The 27,538-nt window shown below is 42.7% G+C and overlaps 1 protein-coding gene across 1 annotated transcript in view; it reads right to left on the minus strand.

The window, feature by feature from the left end:
- Positions 1-5,991: 5,991 nt before the first annotated feature.
- Rap1b (RAP1B, member of RAS oncogene family) overlaps positions 5,992-27,538 on the minus strand; it is a 32,545-nt gene continuing 10,998 nt past the window's right edge. Inside the window, exons 2-8 of the mRNA XM_021174403.1 lie at positions 16,735-16,815; positions 14,983-15,051; positions 13,771-13,827; positions 12,642-12,782; positions 10,575-10,718; positions 9,478-9,594; positions 5,992-7,886 (exon numbers count right to left, since the gene is read on the minus strand). Of these exons, the coding sequence (XP_021030062.1) occupies positions 9,508-9,594; positions 10,575-10,718; positions 12,642-12,782; positions 13,771-13,827; positions 14,983-15,051; positions 16,735-16,791 (555 nt within the window). The 5' untranslated portion in view covers positions 16,792-16,815 and the 3' untranslated portion in view covers positions 5,992-7,886; positions 9,478-9,507. The remainder of the gene's footprint in view (positions 7,887-9,477; positions 9,595-10,574; positions 10,719-12,641; positions 12,783-13,770; positions 13,828-14,982; positions 15,052-16,734; positions 16,816-27,538) is intronic.

Consider the following 27,538-nt stretch of genomic DNA (forward strand, 5'->3'; position numbering starts at 1 on the left):
ACCACCACCACCACCACCACCACCACCACCACCACCACCACCACCACCACCACACTTTCCCTATAGCTACCTTGGGAAGATGGACAGTGTGCAATTGACAATCCTGACTGGCAGGGAAGGCGACATTGAAAATATGTCAACCTTCCAGGGCCGACATGCTTGATACATTATTATATCCACCCTGTTTGAATAACATCCTGAGGGCAACCAAGTCGGTGCTTGTCACCAGCCACATCCTGTCTAGATGCTCTGACTAGAATGTCCTGTACAGGTTCAGAGTGAGTGGGCAGGCGCCACTTCCTCCTCTCAGTAAGCCCTTTAAATACGGGCACAATACAATTAGTAGCATGTTAGTGGCTGACAGTATTAAAGCCCAGACTGAGATCAGCCTGCTTCTGCAGTGCTAGGATTGAAGGTGTGCACCAACACATCTGACTCATGTTCAAACTTTATTAGACCTACGCCATGCCGGAGTCTACAGATTAAGGAAAGCAGCAAAAAATTTTTTTTTCCTAGAATAACTGTTGATATTTGAATCAGTGATACACACTGTTACTTGGTGGGGTCGAAGTTTATTCTCAAGATGTGATTATAAAAGCAGAAATCCCAGCCCTAATGTTGGATGCACAGCCCACCCCCAATCAGTGGGCTGAATTAATCTGAACTTGTTCAAATACTCATGGTGTTAGGGATCAAACCCAAGGGCTCAAACAAGATGGGAAAGGGCTTTATTAATGAACTTCACATAACCCACCAGAGGAGGTCATTTAATTATTATTCTCCCCAGCTTGAGGACAATTTTTTCAGCTTAAGAGGAAAATACAGTACAGAGAAATGGAGGAAAAACACATGTGTCTTAGGTCAGGCATGGAATAATTATTAAGGAAGAAAAGCATATTGAGAATGGAAGTGGGCTGTATCCTGAGGGAAGAGCCCCAAAGCTGAGGTCATTTAATCCTTTTTGGAGTATGTACTACGCATCAATCCTAATGTTTTAGGCAAAAGCTCTATCAAGGAGCCACGCCCATAGCTCCTTTTCTCCCCTGAGACAGGTCTCTTAGTCAGGGCAGGTGTCCTTCTGTCTCCTCCTCCTGAGCACTAAAATTTTAGGTGTGTGTCATCATACCCACTTTACCCCTCATTTCTTGAAATGAGCCCCAACCCAGGCAGCAGGACAAGGCAGAATTAAGATCGCTGTAAACACCACCACTCAGACACCTTTCCTTTATTATGGACTGTCTCATGGTGTGGTGACTCACGGATGTCTCACCTAATCCTAGATTTGCTCAGAATCCCCACAGAGCACTTTAAATCCAAGACTGCCGGAGGTGCTTCTGACCTTTACAGAGGTCTGCTGATTTAAGACTCTGGCAGACAATGGCCCCCCAAAGGTTACGCTGACATCCCCAATCCCCAAAACCTTTGATGCTACCATCAACTGAAAAAAAGGGGCACCTGCAGATGCAATTAAAGGTTTGGCAAATAACACTGGGTTATCCAGATGGGCTCTCAATGCCATCACAAGTATCTTTAAATGCCAAAGAACGGGCTTGCTTCTGGCGTCTCTAGCAAGTGTGCAGTCCTGTTTTGATTTGGGGATGTGAGCACGAACCTCTATAGCTTAAACCACCACATCTGTTAGAACACTCTGTTTAGGACACAAATGCTTCCCCAGAGAATTAGATAAATAGAGCTACAGCTCATTACAAAAACGGTTAATAATTTATCTTTAAAACATTTCTGGCCAAGTACCAAAGTATCGTTTAAGAAAAATGAGGGGAAAAAAGTGTGGCCTTTATTAGGAAGGCATGTGACATTGGGAAGCCATGTCACACCTGGTGGTGGCCTGGACCGGTAGCCGTGGCCCAGCTATCAGCAGCTCTGGGGCACTCGGTAGAGATCCACACAGGCCTGGTGCCTTGGATCAGCTGTCAGTCCCCATCAGGAAGTGCGAATGAGAGCAGAATCGGTGAGGGGCATATGGTGAGAGATGATTACCACCCTCTGCCTCCAATCTTTAATCCAACCCTGCCCATCCCAAGTCTGCTTCTACCAGGCTTTCATGCTCAGTTCTTATGGGAGCAAATGTCACCCATACCGATTACTAAGGGCAACTGTTCAAACGCGGCTCTCTGGGGAAGAAGACAGACAGCCATCGCTCAATATAACCCCACCCTTCCCCAAGGTGGTTTTTTCTTTTTTCTCCTTAAATGTATCCCAACAACAACTTCTTGCCAGCTTCTCTAGATTATCTTCATCGGTGCCCAATCCCTTCGTTCCTCACCAACCTCAGACATTTTTTTTCCCAAGCACTGGCATCTAAGTTGTTCTAGTGGTTCTCAACCTGTGGGGCTCGACCCCATTTGACAAACCTCTATCCCCAAAAATATTTACATTACGAATCGTTAACAGTAACAAAATCATAAGTAGTAAGGAAAATGACTTTGTGGTTGGGGGGAGTCCCTATACCATGAGGAACTGTGGTAAAGGGCTGCAGCGTCAGCAAGGTTGAGGACCAACTGGTTAACTGTTAACCAGTTCTCTAGTCACTCTTACCAACTGGTTAACGGCTAACCAGTTCTCTAGTCACTCTTAGGTTTTTTGGGTTTTTCCTTTTACCCGAGTGAGGGGTTAAGTCTAGCTCAACAGTTCCTCACCGTGCCTTCGCTGGTCTTCCATTTGGTAGTGTATCTGACTGGCCCCTCCCACTGATGAGGGACTCATTAAGTCTTCGGAGGACGTGACTTTGCCTTATCACTTCTTCCCCAGCCCTAGAGCACATGGCAGGGTTGACTGTGATAGTTTCTTGTTCTGAAATCCTTCCTCATAAGGGACGCAGACTACCACACCATAAATAGAAATCTGAATGGACAACAGGCAGAAGGCAAAACCCAAAAGACCTTTTGTTCTCTGCCTTATTTAAAAACCGTGGTGACCTTTTAACTTGGGTTGGCATATTACTCACACAGAAATCCTCTAAGGTGAGGGTGTAGTTTCCAGAGAAGTCAAATGCTGAAGAGCTAAAGGCTGTAGATGGGTGTTACCACACTTCCCAACAACAGTGAGGGAGACGAGGCTAGCCTAGGTCCAGCAGAGATGAGGCTAACCTAGGTCCAACCAGCCATCAAGCCAAATAGTAACAGTTCTGCCCACTCCTCCCCAACAGATGAGAAGGCTGACAGTAAAGGAGAAAAAGCCTTTGAACTTGTCAAACTCGATAGCAGATTTTGCTAAACTAACCAGACCACCAAGATGGAAGGCTCTGTGCAGATTCAACATACGGCTGACAGAGCTTTGCTAGCTGCGCATCTCCACACAGGCAGAACACCTGCGTCATCTTCAGCACTGTGAACAGTGCCTGGAATACAGCAGGCGCTCGAGAGAACGGTGGCAATGAGGTAGGTATCTCAAATTCTAGATATAACTTCTAGTTCCTAAGATCAGCAACTTACAAGGTACTAAAACGGGATGTAAGGGAAACAGGTTTAAAACACATAGGATACATAAAAACCCCTGGAGTCAGAAAACAGATCCAGTTAGGAACAGTCATTTTGTGTCTACCTTTGCAGAATATAAACTATGGTCGGCTGGGCGTGCCTGGTGGGGTTTGCCTGTAGCCTCATCAGTCACCACTCAGCAAATGTGGCCAGGAAGAGGTCAGGGTCGTCTTTGACTACACAGCAGGTCTGAAATCAGCCTGGACTCAACGAGACCTTGTCTCAAAACCAAAGCTAAGCCAAGTGGTGGTGGCACATGCCTTTAATCCCAGCACTTGAGAGGCAGAGGCAGGTGGATTTCTGAGTTGGAGGCCAGCCTGGTCTACAAAGTGAGTTCCAGGACAGCCAGGGCTACACAGAGAAACCCTGTCTTGAAAAACAAACAAGCGAAAAAAACTCAATCAACCAACCAACCAACAAAAACTCCCAACCAACCAAAAAAACCTAAAACAACAAAAACCCACCACCACCACCACCACCACCACCACCACCACCACCACCACCACCACCACCACCAAAACAGTCGTAACAATAAAGACAGACTTGTATGGAGCCTCAGCCTAAGCTACCTGTTTAAGGTTGTGGAAGGCAGCTTCAGCAACTGTCAGCCTTGGCACCAGTCCCCATCCCCAACACACTTGTGCATTTTTCCTTCTCCAGTGAAAGGAGCACATTCCACTTGCCATACCTACCGCACATGCATGCGTTTGTCAGGTATGATGAACTATAAAGCTACAACTGATTTTAAAAATGTAGGCACACTAACAGTTTAAGAGAGACAAACAGGTATCCCTTATTTTTTAGGCAGTAGGAATATTAACTACAAAGGGCATGCCCATTTCCCAGTACTTCTTTCTCTATACAGGCGAGTCAAGGACCCTGGGCCACACCTCCAACCTGGAGTTTTACACTCAACGAGGACACATCCCGAAGGAGCTGGAAAGAACACTGTAGCAATGCCTTATGTCTGTAATCCACACCTAAGGAGCTGGAAAGAACATTGTAGCAATGCCTTATGTCTGTAATCCACACCTAAGATGAGATGACTAGAAAAAAGCAAAACCTAACTTTGCAATGGAATTTTTAATGTCAATTTATGGTAAACAGTCTTAATAAGGGGGAAAAAAACCTGAACTGACATAGAAACCAAACAGCTGCCTAGGGACCGATGAGAGGGCTAAGCAGGAGGCACAGTGCTTGCCAGGTAGCTGGGGTGACTGCGTATAATCTCAGTGCAGGGGAGGCAGAGAGAGGACCTGGACAACGGGGATAGCTGGCTAGACCAGCAGAACCTGCAAGCTTTGGTTTCAGCTGAGATGGCGGCCTGATATGTAAGTGGGAGTGACTTCAGAGGACACCTGATATAAATCTCTAAGTCTCCACACATACTGGAACACAGCATGTGCACCCGTACACATGAAAGCATTACAAAGCATTATACACAACTCACATGTGCAAAAAAAGCAAAACCTGTAAATTTTTAACATTCTTACACAGATATGTGAAAAAGAGAAAAAAGAAAAAGGAAATGGTTTTCCCCCCAGAGTCCAGCTTCGCCAACTACTCTTGGGACATGACCAGGTCTCTCTGTCCCTTGTCCTTTTTTTTAATCTTGCTATTATTCCCCTCAGGGAAGTCCACCTGCATGTTATTCCCATACCTCAGATGCACCTTCTACTTCTGTACAAGAGAAATGGTGTTTGCTATAAAGCGCAGCCCTTAGGATTACGCAGGATGCTAGCATTCACTCCTGCGAAAGCTGTCAGCATCCTCATCTAGTACAAGACACAGACAGCGCAGGCGGTGCAGCCTTGCTACACCTCACAAGGCCCCAGGTTTGCTCAACTGTACCGGGTAACACTGGGTGTGGATAGCTTGGGTCACACGAGAAAGGACACCTGGCCACGGTCACATGGAGGGAATGAGTGGTAGGATTAGAACTCCAGAACACCTAGTTGTGGCTCTGCATCCCACACGGTGACTTGCTATATTGGAGTGGTCCCGCTGGGCTCCTGACCCTTGTCTGCAGCTCAGTGCTTTCCATCAGAGCCCATCTTACCTAGGGCGATCTTAAGGCCAGCACAGCTGCGGCACATCTGATGTCTGCAGTTCTTTTATTCACTGTAACTGGGTTATCACCACTAGTGGGTGTTAGTTTAGGATTCTACATGCATAGAGTAAGCCCCACAATACATCACCCAGCACAGAATGTCAAGTGTCCCAGGTCAGCAATCTTACAGGCATGGATTCGAATAGGGTGGCCCTTGGGTTGGTCTCGGTTGTTGCACTTACTATTGCTAAGCCAGCGGATGAAGATGGTAAACTGAAATCAGGCATCCCCAGATAGTTGTATATATAAAAAACCCCAACAGCCCAGGCTTTACTAAACCACGTGTCTCGAGGACTAAAACCCGAGAGCACGCAGAACAACACTAACTTCAGGCCCTGCAGTGCAGCCGCCCTGTAATTTAAATACATAACGAGTACGACCGTCTTCAAACGAAAGCCTTTAATGTCCCATTTCAAACAGCACGTGTGGAGGACTGGCACACCTGCAAACTAGAAGGTACCATAAGTAGTTGCTCCAGCAGCTGGCAAGTACTATGAAAACCTATAAGAGCTTCTTTATAAATTTCACAGAGTTCAATCATAGCACACATAAGACAGAGATAATAAAAGAAAAGTAGCATGAATCCACATCAAAAATTGTATAACCATAGTAATATTTTAAGCATAAATGGTGGAAATTTCTGTGTATTAACTCCCCAAAGATTTGTATTCTATTAGAAAAAAAAAATCCATAGTGCAGTACCCAAAGTATTTGAATCCTTCCTCCTTTCCCCACCCCACAGAGTTACTGAACACTAGCCAAAGGCATTGTTCCTAAGTAATACTGCTTGCTTTATAACATTCTTTCTCAAAGAAAAGTTCAGAGGGTGGTTTTATGTGGATAGTCAAACAATTCTAGAAAAGAAAACAAAACCAAAACTGAACCCTGATATCTTTCATTCATCATTCTGGTTTACCTATACGTTATAAATTATGAAATCACACTGTGTAAAATAACACCTATTACATTTAGGAAGGTAAACCCATATTTATTTACTAGCACTGTTAAAACATTACACAAAACACATTCAGTGGCAAGTAACTGTAATGCAAGCCCTTGCACGGCAACCCACATTTATTGAACTACGGATGCTAAGTTATACAAAATCGCACCACTTTAATTAAGGCTTTAGTTTACATTTGGCCACCTCAAAGTCGTTGTAACATCAGGTTGGTCAATTTAAATACTGTGGCTCCCTGTTGGATGGACACACAATCTTTACACCCAAACGTTAATGCATACAAAACAACAAGGCATTGTTAAATAAAACAGCAATAGTTACTGCAAATTAGGCCTTGTGACCAGTTACACATGATTAAAATTACTTCCCACATTCACATCCACAGTACTCGTCCACCAGTTAACATCTCAACCGAAACGTTACACATGGGAAACAATCACTAACAGGCAGATACTAAACCTGTATATTTGGTATTGCAGACACACATATGCATGAGCAAGCAAGGGAGTCACAGTGAGAATCTACAGCTGCAGAAGCCTGAAAATGATTTACAAAAATTGTTAAATCATTAAAAAATTGTTTGAAAATATACACTTCTTGTTGTAGACCCCCACTGTACACACAACTATAAACATTGTTCCCTATGTAAACAAAAAAGGAAACATATAATAAGGAGATTTGAAAAGTCTGGACATTTCCTTCCCAACAGATATTAAAGGCAACGTCTTTAATCTAAGACATTATACTGAAAGGACTATCATATTTTAAAGACAAGATCACTGTCTCCACAGGTTTTTGAAAAATTAAAAAAACTATATAGCTGTGTTAATCAAAGCGCTTATTTTGTATAATACAATGATAATGACCTTGAATTTAAAAAAAATTACAATAAGCTACAAGTATCAAAGAAGCAAAGTTATCTGGAGTAGTCTATATAGGAGCTCTTTGGACTTTCTTTTATTATGCTAAAATAGTGGTGCTTTTAGGATTTACATTATTGTACTCTCCAATACAAAGTATGGGGTGTGTTGAAGTATACAGTACACCATTTTCATACATGTACAACATTGGTGGATGAAGAATGTCTCTTAGCAGTAATACTGGATGTAGCCTCTGGTTTTACCAGCTGCATACTCTAGAACTATTATATAAGTAAAAATCTCTCGTGATACTGGAAAGTGATTAGAATGTGCAAACTGACAGAGTAGCTTTCATCCGCCTCTCAGGGTACCACCACAGGAAAGTCCGTTTAAGATGTTGGTAGGTTTAACAAAGTTGGAATGCTGGCACTGCTGAATTGGGCAACAGTTTTTCAGACCTGTGGAAGGGGAAAAAATACGTGCGTTAACAGAAACAGTACAATAAAGAACGAAAGGAAACAGTAAGATAAAGTCTTGCTGTTTTCTAGTCCTCATATTAATGGCAGCTAAGACATTTTTGTATCTTTATTCCAAAAAAGATGGCACTCCATACTGCTGTTGTCCTAGAAGCCAGACCAATGAAAACTCTAGACCAAAAAAAAAAAAAGGAATAAAAAAAAGCTCTGTGCAGGTCTGTGGTGGCGTCTGCCTTTAATCCCAGCTTTAGGGAGGTAGAGGCATGCAGATCTGAGTGCAAGGCCAGCCTGGTCTACAGAGTGAGTTCTAGGACAGCCAGGACTACACAGAGAAAACCCTGTCTTGAAAAACCAAATCAACTAAACAAAAAACAAATTTCTGTATTACTTTCTGAAGATTAAAAAGCAAAGAAACTGGGGGCGAGAGAGACAGCGCAACGGTACAGAGCACTGGATACTTTCCAGAGACTCGGGTTCCATTCCCAGCACCTACACGGCTGCTTACTACTGCCGTAACCCCAATATCAGCGGGTCCTCTTCTGGCCTCCCTGGACATCAGGCACACGTCACACACATGTCTCACACATACACATACACATACACACACACACACCCCAGAAATAAATCAATAAATCAAAAACCAGGGGGGAAAAAAATCACATTAAAATTTATGGTCAAACCAATCTTACTAGAAGATTTAGGGTTAACAGACAAATAGCAGTATTAACAACTTGAAAAAAAAATCTTTGTTTCCTTTGTTTTTTAAGGTTTTTTTTTTTTGAGACAGGGTCTCTGTGAAGGCCTGGCTGTCCTGGAACTCAGAGATCTGCCTCCCTCTGCTCTCCAAGTGCTGGGATTAAAGCTGTGTACAGTCGATGCTGCTGCCGCCACCACCAGGTGCCCTGCCCTTCGTCTCCCTTTGGTTCTCCTCCTCCCTTGCTGAGTGAGGACCCTTCTTCCTCCAGCACTGCCTTCTTGCACCTCACAGCTCAGCACTTCAGACTCGGACAGACTTGCCCTAAGCTCCAATTTAATGGCAGTTGGTGCCGTTGTCTGCCTCTTCAGAACCCACTGCAGCACAGCACTGAGCATGGACTCAGAAGCTGGGCAATCTGCTGAAACCCTGGCTCTGCCTGGGTCACCAACTGCAGGGCTTGGCACTGTTTATCATCCTGATCCTAGAGTTAAGCAGAGAGCCTAGTTTGTGCCTGGCCGTTGCAACTGTAAAGCAGGGATACTGAGTCCCTGCCTTGAAGGCTTGTCCTCCTGAGTGAGCAGAGACCACAAGCCCTTGTCGGCACACCATGCACATCTTACAACAGCTTGTCTCCCTCTTCTATTGTGTCTCAATTATCTAAATATAACTAAGAGGGAAGAGAAGGTTGGCTCTATCAGAAGCTTTCAGGGTCCCCCAGGATAGAAGTATGTGCTGAACAACCAAGTTCACACCTGTGAAGCCCCTCACTTCTGATGAGTATGTAAATGAACATCTGAGTCCCCAGGATTTCCACACCGAGTCCTGATAGCTATCTGTAAGGATTAAACATCATTTAGTGAGAAGAACGCAACGTACCTGGCTCAGAGCTACAATGCATTCAGTACATTAAAGCAGCTGACACGATGACTTTTTGCGGGCCTTCCCAGGCACTGGAGTTTTTCTGTTAATTTGCCGCACTAGGTCATAAAAGATCTGCAAACACATTATTATTATTATTATTACCACCACCACCACCACCACTTGTTGTTTTAAAGAGAGAAAACAAACTCAAAAAACCCCAAACTGAAAAAGAGAAACAGAAACTCCTGGCAATTTCCACAGCTGTAAAGGAATCTCCACGCTTTCTTTTGCAGCAGGAGTGTAAAGCCAGTGTTCTTGTAAGTACCAGGTTTTGTTTTGTTTGAGAAAATTAAAACCATTTCTATTAAAGTAAGAGCTGAAGAATTCTACTTAATGCAGTTAGCGCTCCTACAACAAAGAAGCCCTTTGCTGTCTCCGACGGCTTGGCTTTGCGCGTCTTTTGTGCCTTTGCTATCTATGGGGCGTCACCTACTTCAAGACCACACTACCTTTCCGAGGTTTAGCCTTCATATGAACTCTAATACTCGATGAAATGAATGGTTTTAACTGGCCTTCTGCCTGACTTTCCCTTAAACCAACACATTGTTACTCATATGCATGCATATGCCAGACAAGGTTTTTTTTGGCCTATAAGAGCACATATTAAGAGTTCTTTGTAATACTTTTCTTTAAAAAAATCATTAATTAATTTTTGGAGACAAGGTTTTTCAGTATAGCCCCAGCTATCTTGGAATTTGCTTGGTAGGCCAGGCTGGCCTCCAACTCAGAGATCCACCCACTTCAGCCTTCTGAATGTTGGTATTTAAGGCATGTGCCACTACCATCTGGCAAACAATTATTCCTTTCATGTGTGTGTTTGGGTCATGCATGAGTTTATGTGCACAATGAGCATGCAGGCTCCCAGCGACATCAGGAGAGGGTGCTTGGATTGCAGATGGCCATGAGTCACCGTGTCAGTCCTGGGAACTGACCCCAGGTTCTCAGGATAGTAGGCTCCTCGGTGCCTGCCCAGCCTCCTCCCAGCCTCCTCTCCATTCATGTAAGATGCTGCACTGAGCCTAAGAAGCTATTCTCAGGACACACACACATACCTCATTAACATTTATTTTGGACTTTGCAGAGGATTCTAAGAATGCACAGTTGTTCCACTGTCTTGCTAGGTTCTGACCTTGTTCCTTTCCTACAACTCTTTCATCTTCCAAGTCGCATTTATTACCAACCAGAATCATTGGAACCTGCGAAGACAGTCATAAGGGAAAAAAGACAATTATACAATGACGAACAAGCTATAAAGTGCTTACAAAAGAGGGAAAATTCATACCACAGCGGACCCAATCACAGTAATCAAAAAAACCTTTTTAATAGGAAGTACAAAGGGTGTTACCATGAAAAGCTGGCAGATTTCAACACTTCAAAATGTTTAAGGGTGTGAACCAACTTCACGTTTTTTTGGTTTCTGACACACGTTTAATGAATTACACAATACAAAAAGGAGAAATTAAGAAGGTCCCTAAAGCAGAAACTTCAGCTTCTCACGGTCCTAAATGTAACCTCTCATTTCATAGTCTATGACAAAATAAATCAACTTAGTAAAAATAAATACTTACTAATGGCCTCTCAAGTTTGGATATATCTAATGTTTGTAATTTTAAAAGAGTAGTATGGGGAAAGTAATACAAACCACTAGTGGCCATTAACATTAAAAAAAAAATTCTAAAAAAATTCAAATAAGGAAAACAAGAATTTAGGCTTTTAAAGGAGATTAAAAGAGATTTTAAAAGATACTTTTTTAAATAAGCAATAATGCAATTGTAGAAAAACAAAACCTTCCAGATTCTCACTTGCAGAAGTGCAGAAAGGGGCTGGAGAAATGGCCCAGTGGTTAAGAGCACTGGTTACTACTCTTCCAGAGGTTCTGAGTTCAATCCCCAGCAACCACATGGCAGCTCACAAGCATCCTATGATAGGATCCGATGTCCTCTTCTGACATGCAGGTATACATGCAGAGAGCACTCAGACACATAAAAACATTAAAAAAAAAAAATCTTTAAAAGAAACAGAAGTGCTGAAAATGACAGCATCCACCATAAAGGTGCTTAGCTCTTTCAATATTAGTTCACTTAACTCTATGACTGGTTCGTTCGTTCATTCGTTCGTTCTTTTTTTCTTTTCTGTCTGTCTGCTGTCTCTCTCTTTCTGTTTTTTTGTTTGTTTGTTTGTTTTGTTTTGAGCTAAGAGTCTCACTTAAAGCTCTGGCTGTCCAGGAACTTGCTAGGAATAAGCGCACACCCACCCGCCCAGCGCTACAATAGTCATTAAAGTGTGGTGCTCACATCGCAACAGCACCACCAACAAACCTGTCAAAAGGCAAATTCTCAAGCCCTACACTAGCCTCGCGAGTCAAAGGTTCTGTAGCAACTCCTACTGAAAATTTGATATAAGATCACACAAACTTAAGAACCAATGCCACAGGTAATGAGGAATTAAAGTCACCGTTGTGAAATCTATAGATTTTAGAGTCTATTACACTTCACTCTGCAGGGACACCTAAATCTAATGTTTTAGAATTTAACATAGTGGTTGTTTGTCTTTACCATTATGTTCCTTTCCAATACAGAGGCATAATTTAGGCATATATATGGTCATAGATAAATGTGGCTAGATCTTACTTTCAAAGCATTGTGCCCATTAACCCAGCACTTGGGGAAAGAAGGCAGGAGGCTCACTCAAGTTCAAGGCCAGCCTGGGCTATAGTCTGTTAAGTCTGCCGTGAATGTGGCCACACACAGCTTTCTCCCTCCCAACATCCTCATGGTCTAGAAACAAGAGACAGAGCCTGCAGGTAGCAATTCTGGGGTGGCAATCAAACAGGAGATCCTGCCTGAGCAGCAAACACTTAAACTGCTTTAAAAAAGCAGGAGCAAAAAAATAAAGGCAAGATAGGTGGTGGTCTCTTTAATCCCAGCACTTGGAAGGCCGAGGCAGACAAATCTCTGAGTTCAAGGCCAGCCTGGTCTACAGAGTGAGTTCCAGGATAGCCAGGGCTACACAGAGAAACCCTGTCTCAAAAAAAACCAATTAAGTTGAGAGAATATTTAAGTTTTAAAACTGACTTAGGTTTGGAGTAAGCCTAAGTCTTCAGGACTAAGTCTGCTTACATCATCAGTGTCTTTAACCCGCAGAATCTGCTCTCTTAGATCTTGTAAGTCGTTAAATGTCGACTGTGCTGTGATGGAGTAAACCAGAGCGAAGCCTTGTCCGTTCTTCATGTACAGGTCCCTCATGGCTGTGAACTGCTCCTGTGGTGGGAGGGTACAAGATACCAGCTTAGATAATCATCACATAACACTCCTTAAAACTACACATTACAGCAAGACACTGCTGGAGAGGTTATATTACAAGTTCTTTTAAAGTCTTACCACAGACGTACATACAACAGATGTTCAACTGGAACGGAAATACAGTGTCTCTAAGAGCAGCCTTTAACCTACCATCAAGTGTTGAGCACCCTCGTCTTATCCCAGAGGTAAAGCATGACACAGAGCCATCATTCTGTGGGGCTGTCTGCATGGAAATCTGTATTTTACTGTATTTTTCTACACTTCTTCACTATGTCTGACGGTTTTGTACCCAGAATCCTTCCCTTAATTTTGAATACCTACAAATCTAATTGGTTGTTATGGTCTCAATGACTGAATAGTCCCAAAAGCTTCATATGCCAAAATTGAAGCCTCATTCTGAGGTATCCAGAGGGCAGAAACTTAATTCCATGGACGTTAAGAGGTGAGGCCTTTGGGAAGCAATTAGGATTCAAGTTAGGTGAACAGGCTTCTTACAGGAGAGGGAGAGACACATGGATGCATGTTCCTGTGCCTTGCCACTTGTTATGCACTGCCTTGAGGTTCTGTCAGGAACATAAGCCATCACCAGACTCAGTTCCTAGACCTTGCACCTCCAGAACAAACTAAAACACACCTACATTTACAAAGCTAGCTGGCTATAGGCATTTCATTACAGTAACAGAATTGACAGTTACATCAAAGCACTTCTGAGGACAGCTACCAAAACACAATTTCATAGCATCAGAGAATAAATGTGCACCCACGCATTGTCAACATCATCTGAAATATATAATAAGACTGTCTTAAATGGACTAGTACAACCAGACCATGGAAATGTCCACTCTAGCATTTAAAACATTTGTTATTGGTATATTACATTTAGAAAGTGCAACATTTAAAAACCAGTACTATATGCAGCGTATCTTGATAATTTTATTTTACATACCGTTCCTGCGGTATCCAAGATTTCAAGCATACACTGCTGTGCATCTACTTCAACTTGCTAAAGAAAAAATAATGAAAATATTCTTTTATTTTTAATGCATGCAAAACTACTTTAAAATACCCACAACAGTAAAAAGCACAACAGATAACAAGCTATGGGATCTTTACAGGGTAATATCAAGCAATACTTAAAAACTACATAAGTCATTGTGGCGGTTTTTCGTAAGAATGGCCTGATAGTTTAAGGCATATGAACACGTGGCTCCCACTTGGTCTAGGAGTGGCAGAAGCGCACTCCCGAGGCCCAGTATGCTCTCTCTGCTCTGCTCTCTGCTGCCATGCCTGCGGCCTGCTGCCACGACGGACCGTAGGCCCAAACACACACTTCCTTCTTTATGTCCCCCGTTCTACCACAGCAATAGAACAGGAAGGATCACAGTCTTCAAAGCACCCCAAATTCTAGTCAGGTGCCAACCCCGTGTCCCTGTAAGTCCCTCCACAATGGGGCTCAACACTGACTCTGGAATAGAAAGTCTTCAGCATAGCCAAGCAGGCAAGCAAGAGCTCAGCAGGGCAGCGTGACTGCGAGTCAGCCCTCCTGTAACGCCCTGGGCAAGATGCCTTTACTTCTCTGGACACTCTACTGTCTTGTCACACTGGAACGTACTTTCTGGAAGCAAGGAAGCAGTGTCACAACAATGAAATAAAGTGCGTATCCGTGTCTTCCTTTCTAATGTTTTCTAGGAATAAAAGGTAGAGAGTCAACTCTACTAAAGTAAGTCTGTCTGCACACTGCTGTATTAACATGTGCTGTGCTAGCAAACACTTTTCTGCTGCGGCAGTATGGGCCAAGGAGGCGTTAAGCAGCAAGGATGGGAAGCCCACTGGAGGCTGCTTCCAGAAGAGTGAGAGAGCTGAAGGCTATCAGTCTTTCCAGTGAGTGGGGCCTGGGAACACGGGCCTGCTGCGTGAACTGACACTCAAGTCACAATTCTGAGGTCAGAATAAATGTAAGCGTTCTACTAACTCGTGTGCATAAGTGCTTATGAATTGCTGATGGTGGTAGGCAAGCAATGACAAGAAATAGCACATGAACGTTCCACTAACAAACATCTTTTCATTTTAATTTATATAAAACATTTGATAAGTAAAAACTAAAAAATAACTCTTTACATTTGTATTAAGACCAAAAGGCCTTTAAAAAGTAACATACCTTTCTATAAGAATCTTCTATCGTAGGATCATATTTTTCAACAAAAATTCCTTGAACAAACTGTACAGTCTGGGAAAAAATTAAAATAACATTATATTTCAAAAAGAAGAACACATTTGAGTCTGAAAACTTTTCTTGTTTTTATTTTTTGAGGCAGGGTCTTACCGTGTGTTTCAGGCTAGTCTGGAACTCAATACATAGAACACTCTGGCCTGGAGCTTGCAGTGACCCTCTGGCCTCTCCTACCCAAGTGCTGGATCATGTGTCTGCACCACTATGCTCAGTTTAAATCTGTAGTTTTAAACTACAGTTAACTATTTGTATCTGTGGGTTCCATAACCAACTATGGATCAAAAATAATTCAGGATAAGGACAAACCAGACCATGTGTGCACTGATCATATAAAGTTTGTCACTGTTAACTACACAGTGTTAACAAGCACTCACTACACATCTATACAGTGAGTACAACAGTGACTCAAAGAGCATTTGTGCAGTGTTGGCACTGTAATTTTAACCCATAAACACAGTCAACATATCTCCCCATTACTGCAGATACAAACAAAAAAGCAAATGAATATTATATACACTTCTCAGTCTAAGGGCGGTTAAATCCTACACAGGCGGTCTGTTTGTCTGTCTGTCTTTGAGACAGGGTTTCTCTGTGTGGCATTGCTGTCGAGGGCCTCACTCTGGAGACCAGGTGGCCTTCAACTCCCATAGCTCCACCTTCCTCTGCCTCCGGAGTGCTGGAACTAAAGGCATGCACCACCATGCACAGCATTAGGTGGCCATTTAAAACGGCCAAGTACGATGGTTTATCTTATCGGCAGTAAAGAGAAAGTCAATCTACGTTTGTTTTGAAACACAGTCCCATGTAGCCGGCTGGCCGTTAACTCTGGATCTCTCTTTGGCCTCAAGTGCTGGGCTTGCAGGAGTGCACCACCATTCTCCTCTTGATCTGGGTCCTTGTGGTTTTTTGCTAAATTCTGATTTACTTAAGCTAACTCTGTCTTCCTCATCACATCAAACTGTTTCCTCTAAAGCTAATCCTTGCTAGGGAAAATATGCCCATTAAAACAATACAAAACTAGATAGACAAAGGCTTAAAAAAAAGACTAATTGCAAATATATATATACACACATACCTACTTACAAATTAAAAAAAAAAACCTTAATTTCTCTATATTGCACTAACATGCAAATATACACACATGTGTAGGTCGCTACTCTCTGGAAAGCTTAAACTTAATTCTCATATAACATAAATGCTACCCATCCAGATACACCTAATAATTGTCTAAAATTACAAGAAAAATCTTATATTTCTTGTAAAGCTATGGGATCTTACCTTAATCAGACCAAGACAAATAACCAAATGCGTATCTTACAAGAGCTGGGCGTGGTGTCCACACCTCTAACTCCAGCACAAGTGAGGACTGTCAATGGTTAGGGCCAGTCTAGTGTACCCGGAAAAAACTGTCTCAGGAAACAAAAACCATAAACAACAAAAGCTGAGCTGTAGCTTGGCTGGAGTGCTCTGTCCCCTGCGGGAAGCCCTTGGTTCTATCCACATCACTATAGAAATGGATGTGGACTTTAAAGCTGCAACCTCAGCCAGCATTCCCAGAATTATGTAAAGGCAGAAGTAGGAATTCAAAGTCAAGATTTCCATTTGACTACTAAATATGAGAACAAAACAAAAGCTACCTCAGTAGAAAAGACCATCGTGAAGTGGGCAGGAACAACTTACCAGGGCTGACTTCCCAACGCCTCCTGAGCCAAGCACGACGAGCTTATATTCACGCATGGTGCACACTGTCACACTCAGTACCTGGTTAAAGAAGAAGGGAAACAATCTTAAGTCTTGGTATTTATGTGCTTTTTATAGGACAGCCAGACCAGCAGCTTTACATAAAATGATTACTTCACTAGACTCCCATAGGAGCACTGTGCAAGTTTTCTACAGAGTTAGGTGCAAAGTGCGTGCTGGCTCGGTATAGTGCTTGCTGTCAATGCCTTGGCAACTCGAGTCTGATAATCAATCCATGTACAGGTGGAAGGCAACAGCCAAGTCCACAAAGCTATCCTGATAGTCACACATGTGATGATGTACACGGTACATGTACTCACACATGCATGTCACACACATGCATAATAATAATGAGGGAAGATACAAAGAGTTACAGACAATACTTTTTAGCTCCTTCTTTTTGGGGCAGAGAAGTATAGTAAATAGCTTATGGGCGTGTGACACCACTCTGTTTAGGCAGCCCATATACCCTTCTTGACCCGCACCAGAGCAGGCACTAGCCATAGGGAGTTCTAAGACTCCCCCCGCCCCCAACTGTGAGCATCCAAAGACCCACAACTTGAGTCCAACTACAAGCACACTCCACCACAAACAACAGGGTATGTTTCTAAATCTCCCCTAGCAAGTCTCAAGAAGCCCTGTGTCATGGACAGAGAATAATCCTAGGTACATTAGGAATGGCATGAGAGGGCAGATCTGCCCTGAACTAGTTTTGGGACATTGTGCAGTAAGGCAAACTGTGCTCAGTGAACTTTTAGAGAATTCCTAAGTACCATCTTATGTCTACCCATAGCTGGGCACTGTATATGATTAAAACTGGATGCATCACGAGAAAGACAGTGAGCAAAACCTGCCAAGCAAAACAGAGACCCCACCCCACAGCCTCATATTCCCTTTGCAGTCAAACACCTCCTCTCCTGCCAAGAGCCCATAAAGCAAGGCCCGGGACAATGACCTGGAGCCCTGGGTCCTCCTAATTCAAAGCCTACTCATGTCTCTGCAGCACACCCGACCTGTACTATTGCTCTGCTTTTCCCTTCCTAGTACGCAATCTGTGTGCACTTCCTTCAACTTACTGATTAAGACCTAAGAATCTAGAAGCAAGCATTAATAATAATTTCAATTAGAATATCCAAGGGAAGAGGAGAAGAAAAAAGAGGGCTGGGGTGGTGGCTGAGAAACATCACTAAGAGCTTTTGACGACTTACAAGCTAACATGACATACCTACCCCTCTTTTCTCAAACCATCTTAAGACAACAGTAAACAACCCGAACCACATACAACTACCAACTGTAAGTAGCTGAGAACAGGCATATACTCAACGAATAGAGGAAAATCCCTGTTCCCCGAGTCAATGTCCTAGAAAAATGACTGACAGGTAGGACTGGAAACAGCATCCAGGCACGACGGTGCATCCCTACAGTCTCAGAACTCTGAAGACCCAGGCTTGAGGCTAACCTGAGCCACACTGCAAGATTCCAGCTCTGCAGTTCTTCCATTCTGCAGTCCATGCTAACTTACTCCTGCCTCTGGAAGTTTGCCAATCTTTAAGTTTCAGAGTTTGCCTCAAATCATAAAAGCAGCAGTCTGCTCTGCCCAGGGGAGGCAGTTTTCTAGTATGGTCAGTTTTTTGCTTAAGTAACTAATAACTGTATGTTTCGTATTTCCTGCCTTCTCATGCTGAAGACCCTCACAGCCTCCCTTCAGAAAGCTCCCCAGGTCTAGCAGCACTGTCAGAGGCTCTCATCCGACTCCTTGAGCTCATCTCCCTGGCCTGCTACGGCAGGACTTGTAACCATGTAGTCTATGGAGAAGGCAGCTGGCTTTCTGATTTGCACTGTGAGCAGAACCACTTGCCAACACTGTTTGATTCTTTGCTCATCTACGTGTGAGGTTTTGTCTCACATTTGTTTTGGCCTGGGTGGTCTTGCTTTCACCTGTTACAGAGAACGCAGGGAAAAGGCCCCATAAGCTTTTCAAGCTGGCCCACTGGGGACTGAAGATGAGTAAAACCAACTATAAGTTCAAGCAAACATGAGGGACTAAGCTCAAACTTCACCTGGATCACCTATAAAACCCTGATGGTGACAATCATTTTATCAGTTTGTAATCATTTTGCCTTCTAACAGATATTTTGTCGGGGGAACCTCACAATCTACCTTTATTCTCCTGTTTGTTTTTTAGTGGTAGGGTCTCATTCCAGACCAGGATGGCCTTGAACTCGTAGTTATTCTCAGTTTCCTCAGTGCTGGGTGGGATTAGAGATGTATGTGCTAAAGGAAGACACTTATTTATTTTTTAAAGTGTAAGCACAGAAACCATTTTAATTTGTAGGAGTAGATTATATCCCGTGAAACATGTAGCTCGTAAGTATGAGGTTAAGTTCTGCCATATGCCAACATCCAAGTAACCTACACTCTCATCCAGGTTTAGAGCATTTAATTATTACAAGGCACTTTTTCTTAACGGTGGTAATATCTTCTTGTCATAAACAAACCACCACAGCTAATTTCCTTCTGTGTCAGAAACAGGCTGCACACTTTAGGGAATCTGGGGAGACATGTTCTAGAACTTTAGCTATACCAACGTAACTACCTCTCACATATGAAGGCAGTTAAAAGCATCAAGATAGGGGATGCAAATAGCCCAACATATTCTGAAAACTGAAACTTATTAAGAAATCTTCCTTAGGGATACACTGGTCACAGTGTGTGATGTGGTGTGTGTGTGTGTGTGTGTGTGCGCGCGCGCATCAATTACATAATAAAACCCTATCTGAAAGCTCCTCAACATGTTTTTGTGTATTTTTCAAATATGATACAGATTTTTAAAGGTCTGACTATAATGTCACAATTTGCCTACACATACACTGCCCATAACTAGGAAACCGATTAACAGTATTGAGTATTCAACCAAAGGAAGATATAAAGAGCTACATTTTCTTCTTCCTTGAGGCTTGGTAGCCCAAAAATCTCCAAGATGCTTTATATAGTGAAAACCCTTTTTTTCTAATTTATAAATAGGGCAATAGCATACAGAGCTTTCTCTCCAACTATCATCCAAATGGGGGCAGGGAGGGAGGGATGGAAACGGTCACAAGAATTAAGCTTGGGAAGTATAAAAAGGACAAAGTGGGGTATGGTGCTGGAGTTGAACTCAGGTCTTCTTGTGTATGTTAACTCACAGTCATCTCTCCAGCCTCAAAAAGCAAGATTTTAAAGGCCTGATTATCCCTGATTATTTTTCCAGTAAAATTCTATGCCAAAGAGTCTACAAAGTAGCTACAAATGCTCCCCCTTAGAATGTTGGTAACAAGCAGTTTTCTTATCCTCAAGTGTTTAGTTTAACTCTCCTCCCTCAATTGGAGTTCTGCGATGTTAAATTACAAAGGGCTAAGTAAAACCCTTAACTACTAGTTCCCCATGTCAAGGATGCTACTTCTCCCACTAAACTCTGGAAGTGAGATGGTGCCTGACTTCTTTCCGCCTCCAAGTCCCAAAGTAGCATCGCAACAGTTCCAGATGATTACCAAGGTCTCCTTTCACTTCCAAAAAACTTTAACTAATTCAATGTCAGGTCACACTGCCTAACCTGCTGGGCACAGTAACAGAATTCAGGACTGAGTAGGTTTTAAAATTATCTTTCAAGAAAAAAAGAGGCCCAGATTCCTGTCAAAAATAAAACTCTTAGCCAGGTGTAGTGGAACCTCTGCTTTTGAGAAGCTGAGGCAGCAGGACAGGTGAGTCGGGGCCACAGTGAGGCGGCCTCACAAACCAAACATAACGAAGAACCACCAACATGAAGCTGCTTACAGCACTCTGTCCCTTCTGACCAGATTTAGTACGACAAATAGGGAAAAGGTCTCTCCTACCACTTCATGGGTTAGTATTAGTAGTTCCAGTAAATAGAGCTAATCCCGACCAATCCTGCCACATCTTTCACTGAAATCTTCAGGAACAAAACCTGACCTGCAACTCAAGACCATGTATGTCTTCCAGTTTTGTTACACGCATCATCTTTGTGTTCAGGACCTGATTGCAGGGGATGTATTAACTGCACTACAGACTTCTCTCAGCCGAGTGACCAGATAAACAAGGTACTGACCCAAAACAAACAAACAAAAATCCAAAACAAACAACCCAACCCTTTTTTCTTATTAGACTTGTTGCTAGCTCTCCAGGCAAGCACACTTACTTGTCAGGCTTCCTGGTAGGACAGTTTAGATAACTGCATTATGAATATTAATTTACTACTTGCTATAGATATTAGACTACGACAGGAAGGGTTTAAGTTAATTTTATGATAAACTAGAAATATACAGTAAAAGTTAATACTGGACTGGGCATGACCTTTGTCATTATTTGACCTTTCTGTATGTGTCATTTCCTTAACGGATAGGATTAACAGAATCCCTTCAGAGTTTTGAAGATCAAATGAAACACACTGCCCAAAATGTTAAGCGACGGAGCAACACAGTGCGTACGCAGATAGCAAATACTAACCCGCTGTTCTAGAGACACTAGCTACCTACGTTCACAGTGCTTGAACTTCTGACACCCAAGGAACTTTAAAAGCAGCACTGAGGAGACACATGGGTGAAGCACTTGCCAGTCAGGTGTTTGACTCCCAGCACCCATGCAAAGGCTGGGGACTGTAGCTACTATCTGTAACTCCAGTGCTCTTACAGCAAGATGAAGGCAGACAGGGTCCCCAGAGGTTGCACGTCAACTAGTCTTGCAAAGGTAGTGGCAAACAACAAAAGGTCCTAGTCTCAAACAAGCTAGAAGATGAGGACTGACACTGGAGGTCGTTCTCTGACCTCCGCATGCCACACACATGCCTGCACTCACACACATTTTAGCTATGATACATGTGGTGGCATGTCGGTAATTTCACTACTCAGGAGGCTGAGACAGGAGGATCATATGCCAGTGTGGGCTAGACTATACCTCAAGAAACGAAATGAAACAAAAAGCATCCAATTGTGAAGCAAACAGTCTGGGAGGAGGCAGTCAGCACTGCTGACCCATCAGGATCTTCCATTCTCCACTGCATTTTGTGCAGACTTATTTTTGACAAAGAAAAAGTGTGATACAGGAAGATGAACCAAACACACAAGTCCGCTATACACTGGAGTTTCCATGATCACAAGGCGGCATTAATGTTTCTGTGTAAGACAAACTCTCACATAGCCCAAGCTGGCCTGGAACACTATCCTCCTGCCTCAGCAAGCATGCACATTTTGGGTTTTGGTTTCTGTTCCTGCTCTCTTCCGTTCTTACAGGGCCTTGTGCCTAGCCTAGCCTAAATCTGGATCCTCTTTATCATGTCAACCACTCTGAAGTTCTGAGACTACCTGTGCAATCGTATTTAGCTGCCAGCTCTGCTTCTGGCAATGCCATCAGGTGTAGGGGCATGTTGAACAGTTATGCTCTACTTGGTCTTATTTTTCTAAGATTATTTTATGTGTACGACTGCTTGCATGAATATATGTATATTGTCCTCATCCCTGGAATGGAAGTTACAGAAAGTTGTGAGCTTTCATGTGGACACTGGAAACTAAACCCAGGTCTTGCAAGAGCAGCACATGCTTTTAACTGTTGAGTTCTCTTTAGCCCTAGCTTTATCTGATACAATATGCAATGGTTAGCAGCCAATTTACTGTAAGTTACATATCTGCTATTATGGAAAGAAATTAACTTTGGCATCCTATGATTTATATAACAGAAACACATACAAATGCCAAGCCTAAGGAATAAGGAGGTACAGATCTTCCTAAGCACGGATCTACACTCCATATACGTCTGTGGTCAATAGTTAAACCACTGGGAAAAACAAGAGGGGGAACTTTCAGGCTACTTCACACTTTATTAAGCTATCTCCCGATAAGCTATATATAGTTTCCAACCAAAATTTCAGAATCAGAACACGTTCTAGTAAAGCCAAAATATGACATTAGAAATTTAAAAGCCAGAGTGCCCCAGTGCCCTCTCCAAGCAACACTACTTACCGGGTATTCTAATGCCTTGGGAAAGTCCACTAACAATGGCATGTAAAAAAGATGGCTACAGAATAAACTATATGTTGATAGGCATTTCCTTGGTCTTACATGTCTTAGTTGTAAAAGGGAATAGAGCATACTTGCTCTCAAGAAGCCTTATAGGGAGAGACAAAACAGAGACTAAGCGAGGGATATGGCTCAGTGCTTGGCTGTAACCTAGCATCAGGGTGTGGGTTCAAACTGCAGTACCACCAAAGGCGGGAGGAGTGTGTGCTATGAAAAACACAATGAGGACTTCAAGTGGAAACCAGGAACTGACTTATAGAGAACTATAGTGTTTCAATTAGAAAAGAATATACCAAGGCCAAAAGGAACAAAGGTATCAGAGGAAGTCTAACATGGAATTAGAACTCTTCAGAATGAAGCCTGACCATCACACAGGCACACAGGAAGAGGAAAGAAACAACACCAAGTATTTACAGGAACACAGGAAAGCTCTGCTCTGAAAACCGCTCAGGGGCCTTGACTCAGCAGACAACCTGAAGGGTAGTATGTTATACTGAGAAACAGAAGATACTTAAAAATCAAAGTAAGAATTCTAATAGTACAAGTATCTAGTAGTAATTTAATAGCAGGCAACAAAATGACACATCCAAATTATTATGAATTTTTATTAAGATCAATATATGGCTTACTTTTTTTTGTGTGTTTTTTTCGAGACAGGGTTTCTCTGTATAGCCCTGGCTGTCCTGGAACTCACTTTGTAGACCAGGCTGGCCTCGAACTCAGAAATCTGCCTGACTCTGCCTCTTAAGTGCTAGGATTAAAGGAGTGTGACACCACCGTCTGGCTTATGGCCTACTTTTAAAACATGAGCCCCAATTCGCAACAGAAACCCGATTTATAATAATGAAAATCAGAAAAAAAGGGCCAGAAATAATATAGCACAAACAATATACCATATAGAGGAAACTGACCAAAGGACCTTTAAGAACGCTGGTGTTTCAACTTGATTCCACAGCACTGCTTGGATACTAAGTGTCTGTTGACAGCACGGCATCTGCCGGCCAGGGCACCCTGAGGTTGCAGTTAGTCACTGCTACAGAACACAGCACCTCCAGTGTCTGCCTGCGATCTTAACAACAGGGGCAGGTATCCCTACCTCACCATAACAACTGCTTTTAGGTTAGCCGTGGTGATGGCACAAATTTTAATCTCAGCACTTAGGAGACAGAGACAGGAGGATCTTTTTGAGTTCTAGACAGTAAGAGCCACATGTTGAGACCCTGTCCATAAAACAAAACAAACACAAGAATCAACACAGGATAAAATTCCCTCCAGGCTGTGTGACGTGCATAAATTGCCGAGTTTGTCCCAATGCACTCTAACAGTTAAAGTTAAGACAATTAAATATCCTGTGGACTAGGGTCTAGGTGTCATGACCGATGCTGTATAATTAAAACTTCATGCAGAGCCTGGAACAGAAAAGATACTTAGGGGTCGAGCCTGGCATCTCCTGGGCAAGCATTCCGTCACAAAGCTACATTTCCAGCAGCTGCGAACTGTGTTTGGAAACAGCTTGACTGGAACACAGTCACGCCATTCAGTGAACATCATCTTTGATTGTCACCAGGTTAAAATGGCAGAGATGAATGGCCCTGATAAGGATGTCAACAAAGTCTAAATTATTATCCTGCCCTTTACAGAGGCTTGTAGACCTATGTCCTGTAGGATAGACTCTTAAAGAGATGAGGGAAGATTCTGCCTATTACTTTAGTGGAGACAAATTGGTATAGAGCTCAAACATCAACTCAAGTTTTTAGCTGCCTGCTGGGCAGTGGTGGCGCACGCCTTTAATCCCAGCACTCGGGAGGCAGAGGCAGATGGATTTCTGAGTTCGAGGCCAGCCTGGTCTACAGAGTGAGTGCCAGGACAGCCAGAGCTATACAGAGAAACCCTGTCTCAAAACACCCTCCCTTCCCCCAAAAGATATTAGCTGCCTGTCTCTATGTACTGTGGTAATAACAACAGTGTGAGAGCAGCTCCAACCCAAGAGAATTGAAGGGAAAAATTCACACACACACACACACACACACACACACACACACACACACCTACCTGTGAGGGGGGAGGGGCGAAGAAAGAGAGAGAAAGGGGAAGAGAAAAAGAGAGAGAGGGGAAGTGAGAGAGGGGGAAGAGAGAGAGAAAAGAGAGGGGAAGAGAGAGAGAGGGGAAGACAGAGGGGGAAGAGAGAAAGAGGGGAAGAGAGAGGTGAAGAGAGATGGGGAGAGAGGAAAAAAGGGGGGGAAGAGAGAGAGAAGGAGAGGGAGAGAGAATCCGCCCCCCACCCCCCCAGCAATGTCTACTGTGGGTTAGGGACAGGAACAGCAGGGTTGAAACTTTGCAAAGAAAGATGAAAACTTGTCCGACAGAAAACATGAACTATCTTTTTGCTTTGTAAAGATTTCCTCATCTTAATAGAAAAAGACGGTCCTAATTCTTCAGATCTCCACCTGTCAATTCTTCAGTAATTTAAATCCACTCATATTTAAGCTCATGTAAGTCATGGGTGGTAGCGGTAAAACTCCCAAGGAATAGCTTGCTGGGGGTGGGGAGAGAAGAAGAAAACCCATAATGTCCTTGGTTTCCATAATTCAATGCAACTATCAAAAGTACATGGTTGCTACTCATGAACCACAAAGACATCCCCAGGACACTGACAGAAAAATGTGCACTTACATATTTTAAGCAAGTACTAAATCTAGTTTGGAGTACTGGAGCAAAGGTATAAGAAATCAGAAATCAGGCTATCAGTAATAACAGACTTATTAGTAGTTAAGAGTAGGGAGTTTTGAACAAATCACACCCATTTCTGTGAATGGATAAACACCACACATACTTACTATAAAAATCTAGTTTTTACAACATACTACTTCACACAAGGATGGGTAAACTCATTTATAGTCTGTTTCAGCAAAAGGCTGAATTCAGGAATATATATATAACCAGTGTCTTCCACGGGACTAGAAACAATGGCTACAGAAATCTTTTGTTTCTCATTACCATATAACTAGGACCAAGTGACATGTCTCAGATGACTGTCCCCAAATGCACTAAGAAACCAAGAGAATGCCTTGGTTTTAGATTGTGGATTTGTATATGCACAATTATATATAGGCACATTCTAAAAGGAACTTCAAGACCAGGATATTCCTAATATTAATCCACTAGTAAATCTGCCGAAAGTGCAAAAGAGAAAACTAACCATAAAACAAAAGGCAGTGCAAGCAAAAGTACTTCCCATAATTTTCTACTAATTTAATATTTCAATGTCATCAGTAGCTTATGCTAGCCACTTATCCACACTGGCTTGATTAATTTAACATATCTTTTATATTTCTCCGTGTATTCAAAGATGTCTTTGATATGCAGTAAAGGCCACTCACAAAAAGAAAGGGGGTGCCATAAACTGTTTCCCCCCACTGGTACAAACACAACACCTTATCTGCCTGCATAATTACTAGGAAACAGAATGCAGTTTGGGGGATGGAGAACTGGCTCAGTGAAGAAGAGCTCTCGCTGTACTTGGAGAGACAGGTTTCATTTCCCAGCATGCAACATGGTGGCCTACAATCTTTTCTAACTCTCCTTCCAGAGGCTCTGATTCCCTCTCTTTTGGTGACTGAGGGCATCAGGCACATACATTGTGCACATACATAGGTAGGCAAATACACATAAAATAAAAGATGAATTTTTATAAGCTATCTTTAAAACATTTATTTCCTGCCAAATCTATTCACCCCCAAATCCCATACATAGAGGTTAACATTTTTTTTTACATTAGCATATATAGTCTGGATGGTCATCTGTTACAATCAGCAGAGCACAGAGACAACAGGACACTGGACAGACACTTCTGTTAACAATTCTGAGTTTCAAAGTATCTACTTCAGCTATTTACTTCTTGTCCATATACATGGTGGCTCTGTCAGGGATTGAAAAACTAAAATCTATTTTACATTTATGGTCACAAATGTTTGCCTCCATAATGTATTGTACCACCTGCATGCCAGGGGCCAAGGGTGTCAGCAAAGGGTGGGTATCTGTCAGATGCCCTGGAATCAGTTAGCAATGGTTGTGAACCACCATGTGGGTGCTGGGCATTGAACCTGGGTCCTCTACAAGAGCAACAAGTGCTTTCAACTGCCAAGTCATTTCTCTAGCCCCACATGAAGGATTTAAGAAAAATTCTTTTACTCCATGTGTATTCATGCATGCACACACACATGCAAGAGCAGGCAGCAAAGTTTGTCTGCCTATGGAAGTCAGAGGACAACTTCTGGGACTTGGTCTCTCCTTCCAGCACATGGATCCTTCCTGGCCATTGTCTTGCCAGCTCTCCATTGTAGGTTTTTAAACAGAAATTGTGTTAGTATTATCTTATATTATTCTTATCCTAATTTGAATTCTTATTTATAACTAAGTGGACTTTATTTTTTTATTTTTAAATATTTATTTATTATATGTAAGTACACTGTAGCTGTCTTCAGACACTCCAGAAGATGGCATCAGATTTCGTTATGAATGGTTGTGAGTCACCACGTAGTCGCTGGGATTTGAACTCAGGACCTTTGGAAGAGCAGTCGGCGCTCTTAACCACTGAGCCATCTCACCAGCCCCCCTAAGTGGATTTTATAACCCTTAGAAACCTTATTGACATGATTTCTTTTTTTTTTTTTTTT

Source organism: Mus caroli, chromosome 10 (assembly GCF_900094665.2).
Source record: "Mus caroli chromosome 10, CAROLI_EIJ_v1.1, whole genome shotgun sequence".
In the NCBI taxonomy this organism is placed as follows: domain Eukaryota; kingdom Metazoa; phylum Chordata; class Mammalia; order Rodentia; family Muridae; genus Mus; species Mus caroli.